At 61.5% G+C, this 20550-nt stretch overlaps 3 protein-coding genes and 1 long non-coding RNA gene across 8 annotated transcripts; 2 read left to right on the top strand and 2 right to left on the bottom strand.

Moving 5' to 3' along the window:
• Positions 1-1209: 1209 nt before the first annotated feature.
• CARNS1 (carnosine synthase 1) lies at positions 1210-10268 on the top strand. Of its 4 annotated transcripts, none has more exons than XM_027532870.1 (10): positions 1210-1302; positions 1743-1780; positions 3074-3347; positions 4132-4221; positions 4483-4970; positions 5140-5314; positions 5400-5485; positions 6211-6442; positions 6550-6830; positions 7899-10268. In XM_027532870.1, exons 2-10 carry the CDS (start codon positions 1778-1780, stop codon positions 9123-9125), a joined length of 2856 nt encoding a protein of 951 aa, XP_027388671.1. In that variant the 5' UTR covers positions 1210-1302; positions 1743-1777; the 3' UTR covers positions 9126-10268. The 4 variants fall into 4 exon arrangements, with proteins under 4 accessions (XP_027388671.1, XP_027388673.1, XP_027388672.1 ...); XM_027532871.1 differs by lacking the exon at positions 1210-1302 and adding an exon at positions 1482-1548; XM_027532872.1 differs by lacking the exon at positions 3074-3347 and having other exon boundaries at positions 1223-1302.
• Positions 2683-11474, bottom strand: LOC113886552. The gene is made up of 4 exons (XR_003509467.1): positions 11343-11474; positions 5126-5250; positions 3817-3913; positions 2683-3721 (listed from the first exon to the last, which is right to left on the bottom strand). It is a non-coding gene; the product is annotated as an uncharacterized LOC113886552 (long non-coding RNA).
• A 184-nt stretch (positions 11475-11658) lies between these two features.
• On the top strand, positions 11659-17935 carry RPS6KB2 (ribosomal protein S6 kinase B2). 2 transcript variants are annotated; one of them, XM_027532875.1, is made up of 15 exons: positions 11659-11840; positions 12186-12226; positions 12326-12446; positions 12862-12930; positions 13873-14020; positions 15062-15119; positions 15214-15314; positions 15392-15482; positions 15567-15657; positions 15773-15880; positions 16547-16609; positions 16746-16823; positions 16970-17077; positions 17169-17281; positions 17515-17935. In XM_027532875.1, exons 1-15 carry the CDS (start codon positions 11763-11765, stop codon positions 17702-17704), a joined length of 1458 nt encoding a protein of 485 aa, XP_027388676.1. In that variant the 5' UTR covers positions 11659-11762; the 3' UTR covers positions 17705-17935. The 2 variants fall into 2 exon arrangements, with proteins under 2 accessions (XP_027388676.1, XP_027388675.1); XM_027532874.1 differs by having other exon boundaries at positions 11667-11840; positions 16973-17077.
• Positions 17936-18026: 91 nt separating this feature from the next.
• PTPRCAP (protein tyrosine phosphatase, receptor type C associated protein) lies at positions 18027-20476 on the bottom strand. The gene is made up of 2 exons (XM_027532878.1): positions 20121-20476; positions 18027-18872 (listed from the first exon to the last, which is right to left on the bottom strand). The coding sequence occupies exons 1-2, from the start codon at positions 20121-20123 to the stop codon at positions 18267-18269; spliced, it is 609 nt and encodes a 202-aa protein (XP_027388679.1). The 5' UTR covers positions 20124-20476; the 3' UTR covers positions 18027-18266.
• Between the last annotated feature and the right edge of the window lie 74 nt (positions 20477-20550).

Here is a 20550-nt window from a genome sequence, read left to right as displayed (position 1 = left end):
TGAGGCCTCCCCAGTCGGATCTTAGAAGCCCAGGCATAATTAGTAAGCATGGCGGGTTCCGCGCTCCAGATGGAGACTCAACCAGAGTGAGAGAGCGACATGGGGAGACCAGTATTTCGAGGAACTGATCCCAATTCTTTATTTTCCATGGTCTACTTTTATACACTGAGATGTTATGCAAAAGTCACGCGGGGTCAGCAGTCCTGACTTTTATCAAAGTCAGGTGCTTCATACAAATGTATACAGAGGTCTTAGGGGTGTTACATCATCTTCTGGCCAGGGGGGCCTGCTGACAATTTATGACCCTCTCCTTGTGACAACAGTCAGTCAACCAGGACACTTATTTCTCCAGGGGTGATTATTCTTAAAACAGACACCACCCAAATAAAGTTACATTCCTATAGGGTGACGGTGTAGTGGGTTTTAGTTAAGGAAAGAATGTACTTAGCCTAAGGTCTAATGTGATTAATATCAAAGGTTAATACTTATTTCTTCTATATATTCATTAATGTGTGTAAGGGCAGGGGATGTGGAGACTTAGCAACAAACACTGGCTCAACAAATGAAAAACCCTTCACCAATACAATTTCTAATCAGCCCATTATACTTATACTAATAGTTTTCTAACTTTTCTAAGGAACCTGTTTTTAGAAGGTTTAAAGTTGGGAGGCTGTGAGCAATCACATGTGGCCGGACAAGCCTGTCAGGCAGGCTAGAGAACCTTCAGAGGAGTTTGTAGGTTGAAACACTCCTATCACGCCCAGGAATTATTATTAACTGGAGCTCTAAGTTAATTCCTTCTCCAAAAGAGGTGGTGGGGGACAGCCCCCCGTAAAGTCAGAGGTGTAGGTGAGAGCACAAAGTAGTAAAGCAGGCAGGCTCTGGTTATGGGGGTAGATGCTCAAGGATTTCCAGGGGGACTCCTGAGGCTTGATCCCACCTTTGCGTATGTCGCGCCTCCTTCCTCTTTGCCATGGGCGGAGTACCTCACTCTGACCCCCAACACACTCTGTCTTTCCCTGGCCTGCCAGGCGCCCAACTCTGACCAGGTCGGCCGCGCCCGCCCCCGCCCCCCAGGAGCCCAGGTTGGGATGGGTGGGAGGTTTTGGCGGGAGGGGTGGGGCGGGTTCCTTGGCCCGAGGCCGGCGGGCCCGGCCCCTGCGCCCCGCACCGCCCCCGCCCGGCACTGGGCATGCCCCGGTCGCTTCTATATAAAGCGGCGCCGCCTGGGCCGGGCGCTGTGCCTCCGCCGCTGAGTCCCGCCGGTCCGCACGGCCCCGCATAGCCGCGACTGCGCTCCAGGTACCCCGGCTGCTGCCCGCGCCCCGGGGAGAGCCAGGGAGGGGGCTGCGGGGCAGGGGCTGCAGGGACAGGACCTTGAGCGCCCGGACCCCCGGGGGGACCCGCGATACTACCTGCACCCCGCCACCCCGCCTTTCCCAGACAGTGCGTGCACACACGGGGGACCCGGTGCGCCCCGCCGCTGGAAGGGCTGAGTGCCAGGACCCCCAGCGCTGCCGCGCGCGACTTGGGATGTGTGAGCTCTGGGTGCGCCCCCTTGGGGTCCAGGCGTCAGAAATCCCTCTGTTTCCTTGAAGTGGGGGTGGGGCAGCCTTGGACACCTCGGAGCTCAGGCAGGAGAGGCACGGTGGCTGCCACCTCTCCACCCGCAGAGTCTTAGGGGCTGCAGGCTGGGTGGAGACCCTGGCTGCCCTGACTCCCCCTCTGTCTCTCTCCCTTAGCCTCTCCCATCAGTCTCAGCCTCTCCTCCTGTACAATGGTGAGTCTCCTCTCCTCCCTCCCCACAAAGCCTGAGACCCTAACCAGAGGGAGGGCCCAGAGGGCAGCAGCGGGCACTAAAAACCTAGCCCTGGCACGGCCTGTGCAGGCAGCTCAGACCCGAGACCAGCTGCACGCACACCCCTCAACTCCCCACCATGCGCCATGGGACAAGCAACTGCTGAGGTGCCAGGCACTCCGTCTCTCCCCCATCAGGCCCGGGAGGCGGGCACTCTCAGTGCCCTTTGGCATTCATTTATTCAGCCATGTTCATTATTGCCATGTGCCCTGCCCCATTCTAAGTTTGGGGACACAGCAGTAAACCCAGTGTGGGCTCTCAGGGAATGCAAGTTCTAAGAGGAGGCACCGAGGCTCAGAATTTGGCACCAGGAAACCAGGATTCAAGTCCAGGTTGGAGGCCCAGACCTCTGCCCTCCCGGCTGCCTGCAACAGGTTGTCTCCCGATGACCGAGGGGATTCTCTGGGTCATATTAGGACCCTGGGGGTGGACAGGGAGGGCACCAGGCAACCCCAAGGCCCAAGGAAACCTCATGACTTGTCCGGGGAGGCCCAGCCTTTCCCCCGGAGGACAGGCCCACCTGTGTCCCCATCTGTTCACCCTGAGCCTCTGAGCAGGAGTCAGGAGTCAGCCAGCCTCAGAGGGGCAGGGTATAAGATTTCATGCAAAGAGCGCATTTCCATGACTCAGAACATCTGAAAAGAAGGACACCAGCTTTTTCCTTACTGGTGCCTGACCCAAGACTAGCCGTATAGCAGATCCTCAGGCCTACTTGGGGAAGACGCTGGGCCGGGTTCATCTACATATTTAGGTCTCAGCAGAACTCCATGATGGTCTGTGGGTCACTGAGGCCAGAGAGAAGAAAACAGCCCAGGAGTGATCGCTTGGTCTATTCGTTCATTTATTCTTCAGTCATCAAACACTGAGCAGCACGACAGTGTGCCAGGGCTGCCTTGATAAACAAAACAGCCAAAAACCTCTGCCCCTGTGAACTAAGCTCGGCAGACCTGGGCGTGGGATGACAGGGCAGTGGTCCTGCTAGCAGCGCGTTGCCTTCTGCCCCCACCCCTTGGAGCACAGCACATACAGTTTGCAAAGCGTTCCCACCTGCATGTTCCTGCTGACAGGCCTTCACCCTCCAATCCAACTCCATCCTCTTTGGTTCCCAGGCCCGGGTCTGCCCAAGGTTAGGAGACTGGGGGGCTTAGACCCTTGGGTGACTTAATGTGGCCCTTGCCCAGCCTGCCCAAGACCCCCCACTTCTGCCCCCCTCAGCTCTCCCTGGATCCGCTGGGTCCCGAGTGGGACTGCCCCCTGGGCTCCAAGGACTTGGAGGAAGAGGAGGGCCCGTGGGGCGGGGGCTCTGGCCTGCCGCCCCCGGGCTGCTTCCCTGGCTCCTGGCGCCACGACGTGGGCCTGGACTGCAAGGGCGCCTCCGAGGGGGCGGACGCCCAGGCCTGGACTGTGCACTACTACAGCCTTCTGCAGAGCTGTCTGCAGCAAGCGGGCCTCCCGGAGACCCAGGACCGCAGCCAGGCGCCCCGCACAGGTGCCCGAGGGCTCCAGGGAGGTGGGGGGCACCGCTGAGGGGAGGGGGGCACCCTCAGCCCAGCCTGCTTTCCATCTCTGTTAAAGTCAGCCCCTTCCCCCCAGGCTTGGGCTCGGTCTGAAGCCAGGGAGGTGAGGTCAGTCAAACTCCAGCAGGCAGGCGTTTCAAAGGGCAGTTGGCACCAGTCAAGTCAGAGATCAAGGCTTCCCTCCCACCCCCAGAAGATCCAGCCCTGGGATTTGCAATCCATGTTCAGTGGAGCCAGCGCTTCTGTCGAAGTGTCTCGGGAGTTGCCGTGGAGGCAGCTAGCAGTTGGGACCCAGGACTTCTCCCTTGCTTTGTCTGTTTTCTGTATCAGGCAGCCACAGAAGAGTCTGTGTGGACAGAGACTTTACAGTTAGAATAGGTGAACATCACAGACTTGGTCTCAGTGTAACAGACTGGGAAACTGGGTTCAGCGACTCCTCACCCCGCTGCACAGGGACCAAGGGTCGCACAGAAAGTGGCAGAGCTCAGGCGAGAACCCAGGTCTCCAGACACCCAAGCTCCTGTGTCTTGTGGACCAGCTGCGGAGAGAAGGGGGCAACCTCTCAGAGTGGGGGTGGGCAGGCAGCCTCCCCTTCCCTCTCCAGCCTCCTCTGTCCCCTTTACTGTTCTCATCCGATAACTGGGAAGGACCTGGGGGGCCCAAGGGTGAGGCCAGGGCCATGGGGGCAGGGAAAGGCGGGCAGAAAGACAGCAAGGGGAGCCCCTGGTGAGCTTGGTGTCATTTTCTTCTCTCAAGGCTGCCCTGGGGCGGAGGTGACCTTGTGCATTCTGGGGTCCCCCAGCACCTTTCTGTCCGTGCTGCTGGAGGCTGGGGTCCAGAGCCCGGGTGAGTGCGTGCCCAAGTTCCCCCACCCCCTCCTACGGAAAGGGCAGCCCTGCCCTGGCCCGGCCACATCCCAAAATACCCGGCGACCCTGGCAACAGCCTGCATTCCACTGGACCAGCTGCCCTGCTCCGGAGGCGGGGTCGGGGGGGGGTGGGTTCTGGGAGCAGCTGCCCCCTATGACCCAGGGGCCCAGGCGGGAGGTGGAGGGCATGGGGGCATCAAGCCTTCCCTGGCCAGCAACCCTCCTCTCTCTGCCCACAGGAAACATGCTCCTTTGCCTGTCCCCCGCTTGGCTGACAAAGGTGCCAGCCCCAGGGCAGCCGGGTGAGGCAGCCCTGCTGGTCTCCAAGGCCGTGAGCTTCCACCCAGGGGGCCTGACATTCCTGGATGACTTTGTTCCCCCTCGTCGGGCCACCTACTTCCTGGCTGGCCTGGGGCTGGGGCCTGGCTGGGGTCGAGAGGCGGCTGAGCTCGCCCGCGACCTGACCTGCCCCACCGGAGCCTCAGCCGAGCTGGCCCGGCTGCTGGAGGACCGGCTGCTGACGAGGCGGCTGCTGGCTCAGCAGGGCAACGTGGCCGTGCCAGCTACCCTGGCTTTCACCTACAAGCCACCAGCACCGCTGCGGGGAGGGGATGCCAGCCCGGGACTACGGCTGGTGGAGCTGAATGGCAAAGAGGGCCAGGAGACACTGGTGAAGGAGGAAGTGGGGGCCTTTCTGCATTCCGAGGCCCTGGGTGATGCCCTGCAGGTAACCGGCTCCTGCCCCTGAGCCTGTGCAGATGCCAGAGGGAGGGGACCCCCTGGATGGTTACAGGTCATGCTGGGAAGCCGCCCCAGCTTTGAGCCCCTATGGTATGAGTGTCCCACCCTGTAGAGGCCTGGGTAGTGAGGCGGCCACCTTACCCTCCTTGTTGCAGGTGGCCGTGAAGCTCAGTGGCTGGCGCTGGCGGGGGCGGCAGGCCTTGCGTCTGTATCCACGAGCTGAGCAGGGCCCAGTGGTGGACACAGTGCTGGCGTTGCTGGAGAAACTGGAAGAGGAGGAGAGTGTCTTGGTGGAGGCTGTCTGCCCACCTGCCCGGCTCCCCTTCGCAGGTGAGGGCCGCCTGGGCCAGCCCAGGGTGGAGCTTGGCTCGGCTTCCCGGCTGCTCTGTGCTCAGGCCTCACCGCCTCTCCCCAGGCAGCCCTCCCCCCGGCCCTGAGCTGGCCCTGCGGATCTGTGCGGTGGTGTGTCGGACACAGGGTGACAGGCCCCTGCTGAGCAAGGTGAGCCTGGCTCAGATTCAGGTCATGGTCCTGCTGCCGCACCCCAGCTTATTTCCACTGAGCTGAGGACCCCTGGACAGGGAGGACAAAATCTCGGGGGTGGGGATTTTGGTTGCCTCTGGAAGGCCTCCTGGTCTGACACCCTTCTCTCCTCTCCCACCCATTAGGTACCCCTCCCACAACAGGAGCCCTACCTCGTATGCCATGCTGGCTACCAGGGCCCAGGGCTGAATCCTCTTCCACCGGAGCTCTTGCCCACAGAAGAGACTGACCCAGGGTGCCCAATACACTTTAGGAGGGGTTTCCAAGCTGGGGAGTTCAGGGAGGCTTAGGGATCCACCTAGGTACACAGCTCTGGGCCAAAATGAGGAGAGATTCAGCCTTGCCCTCAGGGAGCTCTAGGGTTGGGCCCACCAGGCTGGCACAGCACCACCCCCCGCCACCCCGCTAGCACAGGAGCTGAGGACCTAGAAGCAAGCATACTTGGCACCCTTAGATAACAGAGACCCCTAGCTGGGCCTGGACGCCTGGAGAGAATCCCCGCAGGGGGACCAGATGAGCAGTGACAGGGGAGGGTGGTTTGTGCAGTCTAAGTCACACCAGAGGACAGGACTTGTTCAATGTCCAGGGAGGAGTGTGGCCGGGATCGTGGCATGCGGGAGGTGTGCTGGGGGCCGGGGATGGTCCTGGGAGGGACCAGCCCCCTGAGTCGCCTCCCTGCGCAGGTGGTATGCAGCGTGGGCCGTGGGGACCGGCCTCTGCGACACCAGAGCTCCTTGCCCCGGACCCTGGAGGCGGCGCTGGCCCAGTGCGGCCTGGCGGAGGCCTCGCAGGTGGCAATCGTGCGGCAGCGCGTCAAGGCGGCGGCCGAGGCCGCGCTAGCCGCCGTGCTGACCCTGGAGGCCGGCCTGAGCGCTGAGCAGCGAGGCGGACGCCAGGTCCGCACTGACTTCCTCGGTGAGTGCGGGACCTCTGGGGATGAGGACGGGCGGAGGTCGGGGGGGATCCCCCGGAGGCCCGAAGGCGGCCTGCACTGAGCCCGCGCGCCCCTCTGCCCGGCCCAGGGGTGGACTTCGCCCTGACGGTGGCCGGTCGTGAGCTGACCCCCGTGGCCCTGGAGTTGAACGGAGGCCTGTGTCTGGAAGCGTGCGGCGCGCTCGAGGGGCTGTGGGCCGCGCAGCGCCCAGGCCTGGCGGCCGAGGAGGCGGCGGCCGCGCCGCTGGTGGAGACGATGCTGCGGCGCTCGGCGCGCTGCCTCATGGAGGGAAAGCAGCTGCTGCTGCTCGGGGCCGGCGGCGTCAGCAAGAAGTTCGTGTGGGAGGCGGCGCGCGACTACGGGCTCAAGGTGGGCGGAGCTTTGAGTCCCGGTGGGCGTGGTGAAGGCGGGGCCCGGGAGGTGTTGGCCTGGGGGCGGGGCCTGTGAGGGGGCGGTCCAGCTTGGGCTTCCCAGGTGGAGCTAGTGCTTAAAGAACCCGCCTGCCAAAGCAAGAGATGTTAAGAAACCAGGGTTCCGATCCCTGGGTCGGGAAGGTCCCCATCCCTGGGTCGGGAAGGTCCGCTGGAGGAGGGCACTGTACCCACTCCACTATTCTTGCCTGGACAACCCCCATAGACAGAGGAGCCCGGCAGGCTACGGTCCTTAGGGTCGCGGAGAGTCGGACACGACTGAACCGATTTAGCACAGAGCCTCAGCGTAGGGGCAGGGCCTATCGCCCCGCCCAGGTTAGAAGTCTCAACTCTTTTTTTTGGCCCCTAGCTGAATTTTGTTCCCGCCGAGAGTAAAAGGCCCTCCCTCGGGCCACCAGTCCCAAGCCCTAAACCTGTTGGTTTCCCTACAAACCCAGGCCAGACTGTGCCTGCCAGTAGGAGTCAACCAACCCTTTCTGACACCCTCACCCACCTAGATCACTCCCTCCACCCACCTCCCTCCTGCAACTATCTTTCCTCTGGCTAAATCTTATCAGGCTTCCCTGGAGGCTCAGACAGTAAAGAATCCATCTGCAATGTGGGAGGCCTGGATTCGATCCTTTGGCTGGGAAGATCCCCTGGAGGAGGGCATGGCAACCCACTCCAGTGTTCTTGCCTGGAGAATCCCAGGGGCAGAAGAGCCTGGCAGGCTACAGTCCATGGGGTCGCAGAGTCAGACACGACTGAGCGACTAAGCACTCAGCAAATCTTACTCAGCTCCCAGTTTAAGCACTGGCTCCTCTAGGTTGCCTTCCCTCCCCTCTGGGCTGCATTAGGTGTCTCACCTCTGCACTTTTCACTCAATCTTCACCAAACACGCGTTGAGCGCCTAGCGCTAGTGAACCCTTCTCCCCCAAGGGCTAGGACCGTATACCAGGCGCCATCCCACTGCCCAGTGCCCCACACAAGCTGATCTCGGCCTGTCGCCGTCCTGTGCTTTCTGCAGCTACACCTGGTGGAGTCAGACCCCAACCACTTTGCGTCCCAGCTGGTGCAGACCTTCATCCACTTCGACGTCACAGAACACCGGCGGGATGAGGAGAACGCCCGGGTGCTGGCGGAGCTGGTGCGGGCACGCGGCCTGCAGCTCGATGGCTGCTTTTCCTACTGGGATGACTGCCTGGTGCTCACAGCCTTGCTCTGCCAGGAGTTGGGCCTGCCTTGCAACCCGCCGGCCGCCATGCGCCTGGCCAAGCAGAAGAGCCGCACCCAGCTGCACCTGTTGTGCCGCCGTGGCCCACCCTGGCCTGCGCCCTCCCTCTATGCTGTGCCCTGCTGTCCACTGGAGAGTGAGGCCGATGTGGACAGGGCTGTCTGCCAGGTGCCCCTACCAGGCGTCATGAAGCTGGAGTTCGGGGCCGGCGCGGTGGGTGTGCGGCTGGTGAAGAATGCCTCGCAGTGCCGTGAGCACTTTTCCCGGATCGCCCGAGACTTGCAGGCCGAGGCTGACCACCCGGGCATTGGGCTGGGCTGGGGCAATGCTATGCTGCTGATGGAGTTCATCGAGGGCACGGAACATGATGTGGATCTGGTGTTGTTCGGCGGGCGGCTGCTGGCTGCCTTCGTCTCTGACAATGGCCCCACGCGGCTGCCTGGCTTCACTGAGACCGCAGCCTGCATGCCCACTGGGCTGGCCCCGGAGCAGGAGGCGCAGCTGGTGCAGGCCGCCTTCCGCTGTTGCCTGGGCTGCGGGCTGCTGGATGGGGTCTTCAACGTGGAGCTCAAGCTGACCGGGGCTGGGCCGCGGCTCATTGAGATCAACCCCCGCATGGGCGGCTTCTACCTGCGAGACTGGATCCTGGAGCTTTATGGTGTGGACCTGCTGCTGGCTGCGGCTATGGTGGCCTGTGGCCTGCGACCTGCCCTGCCAGCCCACCCCCGTGCCCGGGGCCACCTGGTGGGTGTCATGTGCCTGGTGTCCCAGCACCTGCAGGCACTGAGTTCCACCGCCAGCCCCGAGACCCTGCAGGCTCTTCACGACCAGGGCCTGCTGCGCCTCAATCTGCTGGAGGAGGCCCTGGTCCCTGGCGAATACGAGGAGCCCTACTGCAGTGTGGCCTGTGCTGGGTCCAGCCCAGCCGAGGCCCGTCACCGCCTGCTGGGCCTCTGCCAGGGCCTGGGCATTGACGGGCCCCACTACCCCGTTGCCTACTTCTTGTCCCACTTCAAATAGCGCTGGGGCCAGAGGGCAGGGGGAAAGTGCTGGAGGGGGCGCTGTGGTACCCTCTGCTCCCTGGAGCTCTCCCTGCTTCTCTTCCCACGGCCCCGCCCCACCCTGGGCTGGTCCACTCCAAGGCCCCAGGTCTTTCCAGAGCCCAGGGCTCTTTTGACACCAAGGCCTCCTGGACTTGAGGGCAACAAAAGAAAGTATCTGGTGAGCCGCTGCAGGGCCTTCTTGCCCTCTCGAAGGCCTCCGTCCAGCCCCACAGCTGCCCAGGACTCTAGCCATGGAGAAGCAGCACCTGTACACACAGACACACACCCCCCCTGCCCCCAGGTTAGTGGGAGTAGGCCCGAACCCAGCCCATCCTTCCCACCACCCCCCAGGTCTGTTTCTCTTCCTGCTGCCTATAGAAGAGAGCCTTGAACAAATCCCAAGAAAACCTGAGACTAAACCCCTCATCCTCCTACTCTCACTCCCTCATTTAACAAATTCCAGATAGTTCTAGAGCCTGCTGACAACTTTCGGCAGTGCCCCGTCTGCCTCATTTGGCCTGAGCAGTAGAAGCAGGTGGCCTGGGGTCAGCAGTAACCATCTCCCCTCCAGGCAGACACTATTGCTCCATTCACAGATAAGGAAACAGGCTCAGAGAGGAGCAGCCACTGCTTCAGTGTCTTGCCACTGTGATTGAAAGGTTGAGGACAAGATGCACATCCAGATTTCCACTTTTACTGAGCCCCACCCACCCACTCCCATGGACCCATGGACCAGGGAGCCTGGTAGGCTACAGTCCATGGGGTCGCAAAGAGTCGGACAGGACTGAGCGACTTCACTTCACTTCACTTCACCCGCCCACTCAGCTTCTGGGCCCCACCCACCTCCTTACCCTCATTCACATGTGGTCCTGACACCTCCTTACGTTCATTCACATGTGGTCCTGAGACAGGTGAACACCCCTCCATGCACTCTGCACCTTATCCACCTAGCTCTGGTGCTTTGGCCTCAGGCACACTTAACTTGCATTGGCAGAGAAGACGACACTCCTGTCCTCATTCAGGGGAGGCTGCTCTAAGGACTCTTTCTCCGTGCAGCACAGGAGCTGTGGACAGCTCCACAGGCATCCCTCTCCAAATAAAGGCTTATGGACTAGTGACATGTGCAGAGTCTGGGCCAGGTTCTTGCCACTTGGACAACACTTCTCAAGCGTAGGTAGACGGGATGTGGGAGGGGGAAGGAGAGGTAGTTAAGGGCTACCTGTTGCATCTAAAAAGTGAAAGTGCTAGTCGCTCAGTAGCCTGCCAGGCTCCTCTGTCCATGGAATTCTCCAGGCAAGACTACTGGAGTGGGTTGCCATTTCCTTCTCCAGGGGATCTTCCCAACCCAGAGGATTGAACCTGGGTCTCCTGCTTTGCAGACAGATTCTTTACTGTCTGAGCCACCAGGGAAGGATAAACTGCTACACTGTCAGACCTCTGGGTTCACCATTGGCAAGGGGCGTGCCAAGGGCACCCACACCAGGACCCAAACCTGAGGGTTTCCTGAAGATGGAATTACAGCAAGGGCCAACCCCAACCAGATAACCCTTCTCCAGGCTGGAGACTCTGAATTCTGTCCATTTGAGTTCATATATAGCCCCCACGGTCCAACTGGAATGCACATCCAGACAGCTTCCAAACTGTTGGAAATCATCTAAGGTCTGGTCTGGCCCAACTCACACCCTCAAAGCCCCATCCAGCATCTGTGCCCACTTCTAAACTGACAGGCCGGGTTTGGCATGTTCGTTATTGTAGTGTTGCCAAATACAAGTTCTTGTGCCTGACGCACAGCCCAAGCCTGTATTTATGGGTGGGTTGATGAGACTTGAAGGAATGAATCCTTTTGGGGAGGAACCTCTGGCTCAGAGAGTAAAGAATCTGCCTGCAGTGTGGGAGACTCAGGTTCAATCCCTGGATCGGGAAGATCACCTGGAGGAGGGCATGCAACCCACTTCAGTATCCTTGCCTGGAGAATTCCATGCACAGAGGGACCTGGTGGGCTACAGTCCCGTTGGCTTGCAAAGAGCTGGACAGAACTGAGCGACTAACACTTTCACTGGCAACAAAACCCAGCAGTGAGTTGAATACGGAGCAGTAAATGCTCTGACTTTCAAGTCTTCCAGCTGAGAGGCACATTAGGGAAGCCGTGTTGCAGCCGCCGGCTCCCTTTCAGCGTCGAAAAGAGATACTGTACCTGCCTCTCGCCGCCACCCAGACAACCCGGCAGCGCAGGGCTCCAACGGGGCTGGGAATTGTGTTTACTCTCAAACCTGCAGTCACTTTCGACTATGTCCCATCCATGCTCAAACTCGCCCCAGAACCAAAACAGTCGCCTTCCAGGAGGCTCTTGTCCGGTGCCGCCCCCGGGGAGCTGCGTTGGGAAGACTGAGCGGCCGGCCGAAGCCTGGGTCCGACTGGATTCGGCACCTAAGCACTCTGGAACTACCAATCCCAAGATGCCTTACTCCCGCCGCCGACTCGAGGGCGGGGGAATCTCTTGTGTCATAGGTGCGCGAGGCTGTCGCGGAGTGATGACGTAAGGCCCCGGGCTCCCGGCCTGTCAGTCAGAGCGCAGCTGGGTACTCGCCGGTGGGCCCGCTGGGCCGGCGCAGCCATGGCGGCAGTGTTTGACCTGGACCTGGAGACAGAGGAAGGCAGCGAAGGCGAGGGCGAGCCAGAGCTCAGCCCCGCGGTGAGTGGTCCGCCCGGGCGCCGCTTGATCCCGGCTCGATCCCGTCGTCCAGGCGATGGGATCGCCCGGGCACCCCCTGGCAGAGAGGGCTCGGGTCCCGCAGACGCTGGTTTGTCTCAGATCCCAGCCACTGTTAAGATCTGACCCTCTCCACACCCCGATCTATCCTGCACGCTCCCAGCCCTTCCCCTGCGTCTCCCTATTCTGCCCTCGCCTCTCCTCCCCAGTCCTGGTCCATCGCCTACCAGCTCCCATTCCTGACCCTCTCTTCTGGGCTAAGCAGTCCAGCTTTGGGGAGAGGGAGCCTGGCACCTCCCTTGGCTCTTACCCCTCGGTTTCTCACAGGACGCGTGTCCCCTCGCGGAGTTGAGGGCGGCTGGCCTGGAGTGAGTGAGGGTCGTGTTGGGGGAGGAGGGAATGGGCTGGGGAAGGGGACCTGAGGAGCGCAGGAGCGCATTGCCCCCATTAACCTCCTGTGTCCGCAGGCCTGTGGGACACTATGAGGAGGTGGAGCTGACTGAGAGCAGTGTGAACCCGGGCCCCGAGCGCATCGGTCCCCACTGCTTTGAGCTGCTGCGTGTGCTGGGCAAGGGGAACTATGGCAAGGTACTGGCTCTCCTCCTTCCTGACTGGCCTCATAGCCTCAGTTTTGCTGCATCAAAGCATCTCAGAACTAATTAGACTTGTAGGGACTACCCTGGCAGTCCAATGATTAAGACTCTGCACTTCCAGTACAGGGGTGCAGGTTCGATCCCTGGCCAGGGAACTAAGATCCCACCTGTGGAGCTGCCAAAAAATTTAAAAAATAAAATGAAATTAGACTTGTAAATCAGCGGAGCCTCTGATTGAACTCAGAGGGAAGGAAGAAAGAGCAAATCCTCTCAGAATTAGACTTGAACTCTTTACTACCCCACCCCTGGGTGGGCCTAGGCTTCTTGGTCCCAGTACCAGAGCTTCAGGGTGGAGCTTTTTGAACATAGGGATGGAATGGGAGGTTGATCCTGTCTCCCCTGCCCTACAGGTGTTCCAGGTGCGAAAGGTACAGGGCAGCAATCTGGGCAAAATATATGCCATGAAAGTCCTGAGGAAGGTGAGTCATTCATTTTTCCAACAGCTCATCACTGAGTGACTGCCATTCCCAGTGCACTATGCCGGGCTTTTTGGGGACAGGAGTGAATGTGCGAGAGAAGATGCTCACTGTCTTGAACATTTGCTTGTTTATCATCAATTTCGATTATGTTGTTTTGCTGTACTTCTCAACTGTGGACCCTGTTGCCTCCCAGGGATCATTTAGCAGTGTCTGTGTACATTTTTGAGTCATGACTAGAGGGGGGCTGCTACTGGTACCCAGTGGGTTGAGGCCAGGGATTCTGCTAAAGACCCTGCAGTGCAAAGATAGCCCCCCACCACAAAGAATCGTCTGCCCCAAACACCATGAGAGCGGAGGTTGAGGAACACCATGTTGTTGTTCAGTCGGTAAGTCGTGTCTGTATGGGTTCTGCTTCTGTGAAGAACTGACTCATTGGAAAAGACCCTGATGCTGGGAAAGATTGAAAGCAGGAGGAGAAGGGGACAACAGAGGATAAGATGGTTGGGTGGCATCACCGACTCGATGGACATGAGTTTGAGCAAGCTCCAGGAGTAGGTGATGGACAGGGAAGCCTGGCATGCTGCAGTCCATGGGGTCACAAAGAGTCGGACACGACTGAGCAACTGAACTGAACTGATGTCATGACTGACTCTTTGTGACCCCATGGACTGCAGCACACCAAGCTCCTCTGTCTTCCACTATCTCCCGGAGTCTGCTCAAACTCTTTTGAGCATCAGGGTCTTTTCCAGTGAGTTGGCTCTTCACATCAGATAGCCATGCTACTGGGATAATAAGCCCGTCCCTGGAAAGGATGGTCACTGATAGCAGTAGACTGCGGAGAAATATAGCGGAGTGATAGAGGCTGGCCAGGAAGGGTCATGACTGCAGGGGGGCTGAGGGAGTCCTGGGCACATACCTTCTAACCCATCGCTGCCTCTGCAGGCCAAAATTGTGCGCAACGCCAAGGACACGGCACACACGCGGGCCGAGCGGAACATTCTGGAGTCGGTGAAGCACCCCTTCATTGTGGAACTGGCCTATGCCTTCCAGACTGGCGGCAAACTGTACCTCATCCTCGAGTGCCTCAGCGGTACGAACGGGGATGCAGCCGGGGGGCAAGCAAGGCCAGGGAACCAGCGCAGGGAGCTCTGGCGGGGGAGCTGGGAGAGGTGTAGGGAGCAGAACGGCGGGGGCCCCACCTCATCCATCCGTCCATCCATCCGTTCATGCGTGCATACATTCATTCATTCAGCAAACGTCTGTCCAGCGCCTCTTGTGTTCCTCCCCTGTGTGGGGGTGGATGGGAATGGTGGGAGTTGGTAGAGACGTCCAGAGGGTTGTTCTGTCCGTTTCCACTGCGACTCCGTCACATCCTGGTCCTCTGTCCTGCGTTCCCTGCATCCAGTTAGACCCCAGTCCAGGTGGCTTATTCTCTCCGTCCTCTCTGCCCTCGGGGGGAGGGGAGGAGTCCCAGCGCTTTCTTCACTAGCCTCGAAGGCTCCAGCTCACTCCCTTCCTAGTGTCTCCTCCATGAACTCCCAGGGTCAGCACGGGATTGTCCCCGCCCTCCTGCTCAGAGCTCCATGCCTCCCCGTACCTGCCTGGATGGTCTCCTTGGGCCCGGTGTCTCCTGCTCACCAGGACGTGATCTGGGCCTGTTCTTCCTGCTGACCCCAGCTGTACCCACGAACCCCGGGGGCTTCATTCCCCGCATGCCATCTCTGCATGCCCTTAAGTCTCACCGCTGCCATGGACTTTCTCTGTCCGCTCATGTGGGGGTGGATTGTGTCCGCCTGTCCCCTCTGTGCAGGTTTTGGGGTTAGGCTCTCGGAGCTGTAGCCTCGGGCTGGCGTATCCGAGCGTCCATGTGCATCCGTCTCCCCATTAGACTGAGCATCCTGAGGGCCGTGGCTGGGTCTCTTCATCTCTGTCCCCAGCTTCACCCCACACAGGGCCGGGCACCGAGTAGGCGTCGGTAGATGTTTGCTGAATTGAATTGAATCCCCACGGCAGCTCTGGGAGGCAGGTAGGGCGGGAATTCTGAGCCCCACTCTCCCCGAGAACAAACCGAGACTCGGCGAGCAGAGGAGCTTGGTCCCGGCACGCAGCTGCTAACGTGTTTGTGTCACAGGTGGTGAGCTTTTCACGCACCTGGAGCGAGAAGGCATCTTCCTAGAAGACACGGCCTGGTGGGTGTTACCTCTTGCCTCCCTCCTGAGTGGGTCCAGGGCCTGGGCCTGGCTCCAGCCCCACCCTGGCCTTCACTCTGTCCTGTCCCTGCAGTTTCTACCTGTCGGAGATCACACTGGCCCTGGGCCATCTCCACTCCCAAGGCATCATCTACCGGGACCTCAAACCTGAAAACATCATGCTCAGCAGCCAGGGTGCGCCCATGTGGGGAGGGCTGAGCCCAGTGGAGGGCAGGGGGGCTGGGCCCTGACCCTCTAGCATTCTCCCTCAGGCCACATCAAACTGACGGACTTTGGCCTCTGCAAGGAGTCCATCCACGAGGGCGCCGTGACCCACACCTTCTGCGGCACCATCGAGTACATGTAAGCGGCAGCCGGCTGGGCCCAGGGACGGGCAGCACAGTCAGGCAGGGCTTGGTCTGACTGGCGGTTCCACCTGGCCCCCAGGGCCCCTGAGATTCTGGTGCGCAGTGGCCACAACCGGGCGGTGGACTGGTGGAGCTTGGGGGCCCTGATGTACGACATGCTCACTGGATCGGCAAGTCCAGCCTCCTCGGGAGGGCGGGTGTCGGGGCGGGAGGAGGGGCCCCTCCCGGGGCAGGGGTGGCCCGTGGGCGGCCTGCAAGGCGCCTCTCACCCTCTGCCTTCTCCAGCCGCCCTTCACTGCAGAGAACCGGAAGAAAACCATGGACAAGATCATCAGAGGGAAGCTGGAGCTGCCCCCCTACCTCACCCCGGATGCCCGGGATCTTGTCAAAAAGGTGGGTTCCCTCTTGCACTCGGTCCTGCCCCGTCTTCTCTCCCAGGCCATGCATGTGTGCCTGAACCCCCCTGGGTCGGGGTTGCTAGACCCCCCACCCCGCTGACACACACACCAAACACTGTATGTTTGGGGAGAGAGCACTTGCTATGGGGTCCGAGACGTCAGCTGTGATGCAGACCAGCTGCCGACCCTGGACAAGTCTCTGCGCCTGCGTGCTAAGTCACTTTGGTCGTGTCCAACTCTTTGCGACCCCATGGACTGTAGCCTGCCAGGCTCCTCTGTCCGTGGGATTCTCCAGGCAAGAACACTGGAGTGGGTTGCCATGCCCAAGTCCTAATCAGTGAGACTTGCTGCTCTCCTCAAAAAGGCGATCCTTGGGGATCGAGGTTGGGAGGGCAGGCGCCCCATCCAGATTGCAAGTTGCACCCCCATGAATTTCCCCTTGGGGCAATGCCAGCAACCAGAGACCTTTGCAAAGGCTTTGTGGAGAAGGGGGTACCTTTGGACCAAACCTTGGAAATCCTGAGGGTGTCAGCAGGGGGAGACCACACTCCAGAGCTCCCACCACAACCTACAACCCCCGTGTCACTGTTCCCCACCCCCTTTCTGAACGCTCGGTCTGTAACTCTGCCTGAGACCCTGACCCTCTGCCCTTGTCCTGCAGTTCCTGAAGCGGAATCCTAACCAGCGGATTGGAGGGGGCCCCGGGGATGCTGCTGACGTGCAGGTGAAACCATCGTGAGGGGGCAGGCTGAGCTCCCAGGGTGCCTGGATGCTCAGTGGGCGGGGCCTCAGGGCAGAGGGTGTTTTTAAGGGAGCCAGGGTTTGACATGTTGGCATGTTGCTGGGCACTCTATTCACAGAGGCACCCCTTCTTCCGGCACGTTAATTGGGATGACCTCCTGGCCCGCCGTGTGGACCCCCCTTTCCGGCCTTCCCTGGTGAGTGGAGGCCTCGCTGGCCAAGGGGCGGGTGGGGGGGTGGGTGCGGGGCTGGTGGGACTGGTTGTGGAGTGGGTGGGGGGCGGGTGGGGGCCCCGGGGGCCCCTTCCTGGACGCCTCTGATCCTCCCTCCCGGGCGCCCACAGCAGTCGGAGGAGGACGTGAGCCAGTTTGACTCCCACTTCACGAAGCAGACGCCGGTGGACAGTCCAGACGACACGACGCTCAGTGAGAGTGCCAACCAGGCCTTCCTGGTGAGGTCGGGGGCCTGAGGGGTGGGGGCTGGGGCCGGGGCCGGGGCCAAGGAGCCGCTGACCCCGAGTGTCGCTCGGTCTCTGCCCCCAGGGCTTCACGTACGTGGCGCCCTCCGTCCTGGATAGCATCAAGGAGGCCTTCTCCTTCCAGCCCAAGCTGCGCTCGCCCAGGCGCCTCAACAGCAGCCCCCGGACCCCTGTCAGGTACCGTGGGGGCGCGGCCGGCTCCAGCTGTGGCTCTGCCGCCAACCCTGGGGCTGCCCTGGCCGTCTCGTGACCAGCCTCAGCCTCCGCTTCTCCATCTACTGTGGGGACTCCTGTGGGTGGGCACGTGACCACAGGGCCTGAGCCCCAGGCATGGGGACGGGGAAGGGGGAGAGTCACCCCTCCTGGCCCGGGCCAAGAAGATGCTGATTTGGCTTCGATTTCCCCTGCAGCCCCCTGAAGTTCTCGCCCTTCGAGGGGTTCCGGCCCAGCCCTGGCCCACAGGAGCTCGTGGAGCCCCCACTACCTCCTCTGCTGCCACCGCCGCCACCACCACCGCCCTCGAGCACTGCCCCTCTCCCCATCCGACCCCCCTCGGGGACCAAGAAGTCCAAGAGGGGCCGCGGGCGCCCTGGGCGCTAAGAGTATGGGTGGGGATACGGGCGGCAGGACCCTAGGCCAGTTCCAGAGACCTGGAGCCGTGCCTAGGGGTGCAGGAGTGACTGGTGTGAGTCAGTCTCTATTGGGGTGGCCATACCCCGGAATCATGACCACCAAGGGCTGTAGGCTATGGCTGCCAGTTGAGGGGGCACCCACCTGGCCTCCTGCAGTTGAGCCATGCCCTTGGAGAATTAAAAGGATCGAATCATGGCACTGACCTGGCTCTTCCTTGGCTTCCAGGGCAGAGGTGGTGCCCGGACGAATCCCAGCTCAGGGATGGGAAGGGTCATGACAGGACCACAAATCCACGGAGCTGGACGGATTTTATTTCCGTTGACTGCTCAGAGCACCTGGGGATGGATGGCCTTGCTGGAGGGGCTGGGGATACGCAGACTTGGGGACAGAACTACTGGGGGGGCTGGGGCGGGTGTGACAGTCCAAGGCTCTCCAAGCGGGGGTGACCTGAGTCCAGGGCAGCTATGTGCAGCTGCGGCAGCTCAGAAGCAGAGGGACAGTGGCTGGGGTGCGGCCGCAGGGCCCGTGCCTACAGCGCGGTGACGTGGAGGCCCTGGCCGCTGGCTGCCCGGGAGCTGTCATCCCAGGCCGCGCTCCCAGCGAAGGCGTGCAGGTCACTCAGCAGGGCCTCGGCGCTGCCCCCTGAGCCCGCAGGCCCCTGGCAGCTGAGGCCCAGGCTGCCCTCCGTGTCATCGTTGTGCACTGCCCCGGCCGGCTCGGTGGCCTGCGGCGGGCTGGGCCCCTCTCCCCGCCGCTCCTCTTCCTGGGATCTGCGCTCCTCTTGGCCACTGAGCAGATCATAGTCGTCTTCCACGTCCTGCTCGTCCTCTTGCTGCTCTGGGTCCTCATCTGGTGAACCCAGCTCGGCCCGGAGCCAGCGGCCTGGTGGGCTGGCCCAGAGCAGGCGGCGAGTGCGGCCCCAGAGCGCAGCTCCCAGGCGGGCCGGGTGGTAGTAGCCCCCCGAGTCCCGGCTAAGGCGGCGCCAGGCCAGCGCCAGGCCAGCAACCAGCAGCAGGAGCAGAAGCAGCAGCAGGACAACAGTGACCGAGGAGCTGGAGCCACTGTCACTGCTGTTGGAGCCCAGGGCCCCGGGCAGGGCCAGCAGTGTCCAGAGCCCTAGGGCACAGGGCAGATCCTGCGGGGAGAAGGGCAGAGGGTCACTGCGTGGGTCGGTCGTCTCTTGGGCAAGTTTGGGACAATCAGCAGAAAAGCCCAAGTGCTTACTCAGTCACGAAGGCCTGTCCTGGGTCTGTGATAGCCAGCCAGCCATGCCCCCCTCCCTCCCACTGCACCACAGAAGCCTGCTCCTGCCTGGGGCCTGTGCCCTGGCTGCGCCTTCTGTCTGGAATGCTCCATCCCCAAGTGCCACCCCCACCCCCCCACCCCCTGCCCCCCGGCTCCCTTCTCGCCCTGGCTCTGGGCGCCTTCAGTGAGGCCTCACCTAGGTGGATGCCTACCTTGACATTCACCCCTGCGGCCAGCCCTGTTCACCCACCCCTCCCCAAAACGGGGATCGCTCTGCTTGTGTGCCATGCTTATCGTTTTATCTTCCCACCAGAAAAACAAGGATCTTTTTGGCTTAAGCGCCTAAACAACTCCTAGCCCAGAGGAGGGGCTCAAGAAATATTGGCTGAGTGTGTTAAGACTCTGCCCCCGCCCCAGGAGGCAGGGCGATGGAAGGGAAGGAAGGCAAGGCTGGCTCTTCCTGAGGCTCAGGAGGGAGGCACCCAACCCCAAGGCGACTCTTTCCTTCTATTTGGCCAAGTCCCAGGACGGGGGTCACTGAGACCCCTCTTCCTCCCAGCTGTGGGACCGCCCCAGCTGCAGCGTTTCCGTTAGACTGCGTCCCAGGGGGCCTCAGGCTTTCAGGGCCAGGGGCTGGGGAGGCGAGTGCAGCTGCCGGAGGAAGCCTGCGGTCGGAACAAGGCAGGTGGGGGGTGTGAGGGGGGAGGGGTGCCGAGGTGCTGCAGGCCTTTCCCTACCCGGGCTGCCTGCCTGGCTCCGGGGACACAAGTCTGCCTGCCTGGCTCCAGGGACGCAAGCAAGTCGAGAAGGCACGCGTGTTCCAGGCTCCAGAGCAGAGCAGGTGAGAGTCCCTCTAGGGGGTCTTGGGGAGGGGCCGAGGACACAGAGTGGTGCGCTGAGGACCACCCCCTGAATCCCAGGGAGGCCCAGGTCTAAGGTGAGGTGAGAGAAAGGCCCAGTCTCTGCCCCCTGTTTGTCCCACCCGGGTCTCCCACCTCTGCCGACGACCAACCCTGCCTGACTGCTCAGTGTCCCCAGGCCTGTGAGGGGTCCTTCCCTAGCTCCCAGGGGGCCCAGACATTCCAGCCCTGACCTCCTGCAGCCCCTACCCCCAGGACCCAGTCGGCTCCATGCTCACCATCAGTGCCTCGCCTCTCAGCGCTGGGTTCCCACCTCCAGCTCTGGCTGTGTCGAGTGCAAAATGAGAGCTCCCGCTCTCGACAGCAGCTGCTGTTCATCGGCACTTCCGCTTCCTGCCCAGAACACCCTGCCCAGCCCTCCCACCAGAGGACCTCAGGACCACCCTGACCCACAGCAGATCCTCAGCGGCCTCTCACCCGGCCAGGCTGGGGCCATGGGGCCTGTGGCCTGGCCTCCGAGAGGAGGAGGAACTGGGCACCCGGCTCAAAGCAGGGCAGGCCCTGGAGGCATCCACAGGGCTTCTGCCTCTGATCTCCTACCTGACAGAAGTCAGGGAAGACTAGGGGGCATGCTTAGGGCCCCCTCTCTCGCATCTGTGAGCCTTGGGGGTGTCCCGTGTCCCCAGGTGCCCAGACTTCCTTTCCCAG

The sequence above is a fragment of the Bos indicus x Bos taurus genome, chromosome 29 (genome assembly GCF_003369695.1).
Source record: "Bos indicus x Bos taurus breed Angus x Brahman F1 hybrid chromosome 29, Bos_hybrid_MaternalHap_v2.0, whole genome shotgun sequence".
Lineage (NCBI taxonomy): Eukaryota > Metazoa > Chordata > Mammalia > Artiodactyla > Bovidae > Bos > Bos indicus x Bos taurus.
This window is presented reverse-complemented; position numbering and strand designations above follow the sequence as displayed.

Coding starts and splice junctions, on each gene's coding strand:
- CARNS1 (XM_027532869.1), top strand. CDS start 3,023: ATGTGGCCCTTGCCCAGCCTGCCCAAGACCCCCCACTTCTGCCCCCCT. Junction 3,348..4,131: donor CAGCCAGGCGCCCCGCACAG/GTGCCCGAGGGC, acceptor TCTTCTCTCAAG/GCTGCCCTGGGGCGGAGGTG. Junction 6,443..6,549: donor GGTCCGCACTGACTTCCTCG/GTGAGTGCGGGA, acceptor TGCCCGGCCCAG/GGGTGGACTTCGCCCTGACG.
- RPS6KB2 (XM_027532875.1), top strand. CDS start 11,763: ATGGCGGCAGTGTTTGACCTGGACCTGGAGACAGAGGAAGGCAGCGAA. Junction 12,931..13,872: donor CCATGAAAGTCCTGAGGAAG/GTGAGTCATTCA, acceptor CTGCCTCTGCAG/GCCAAAATTGTGCGCAACGC. Junction 14,021..15,061: donor CATCCTCGAGTGCCTCAGCG/GTACGAACGGGG, acceptor TTTGTGTCACAG/GTGGTGAGCTTTTCACGCAC.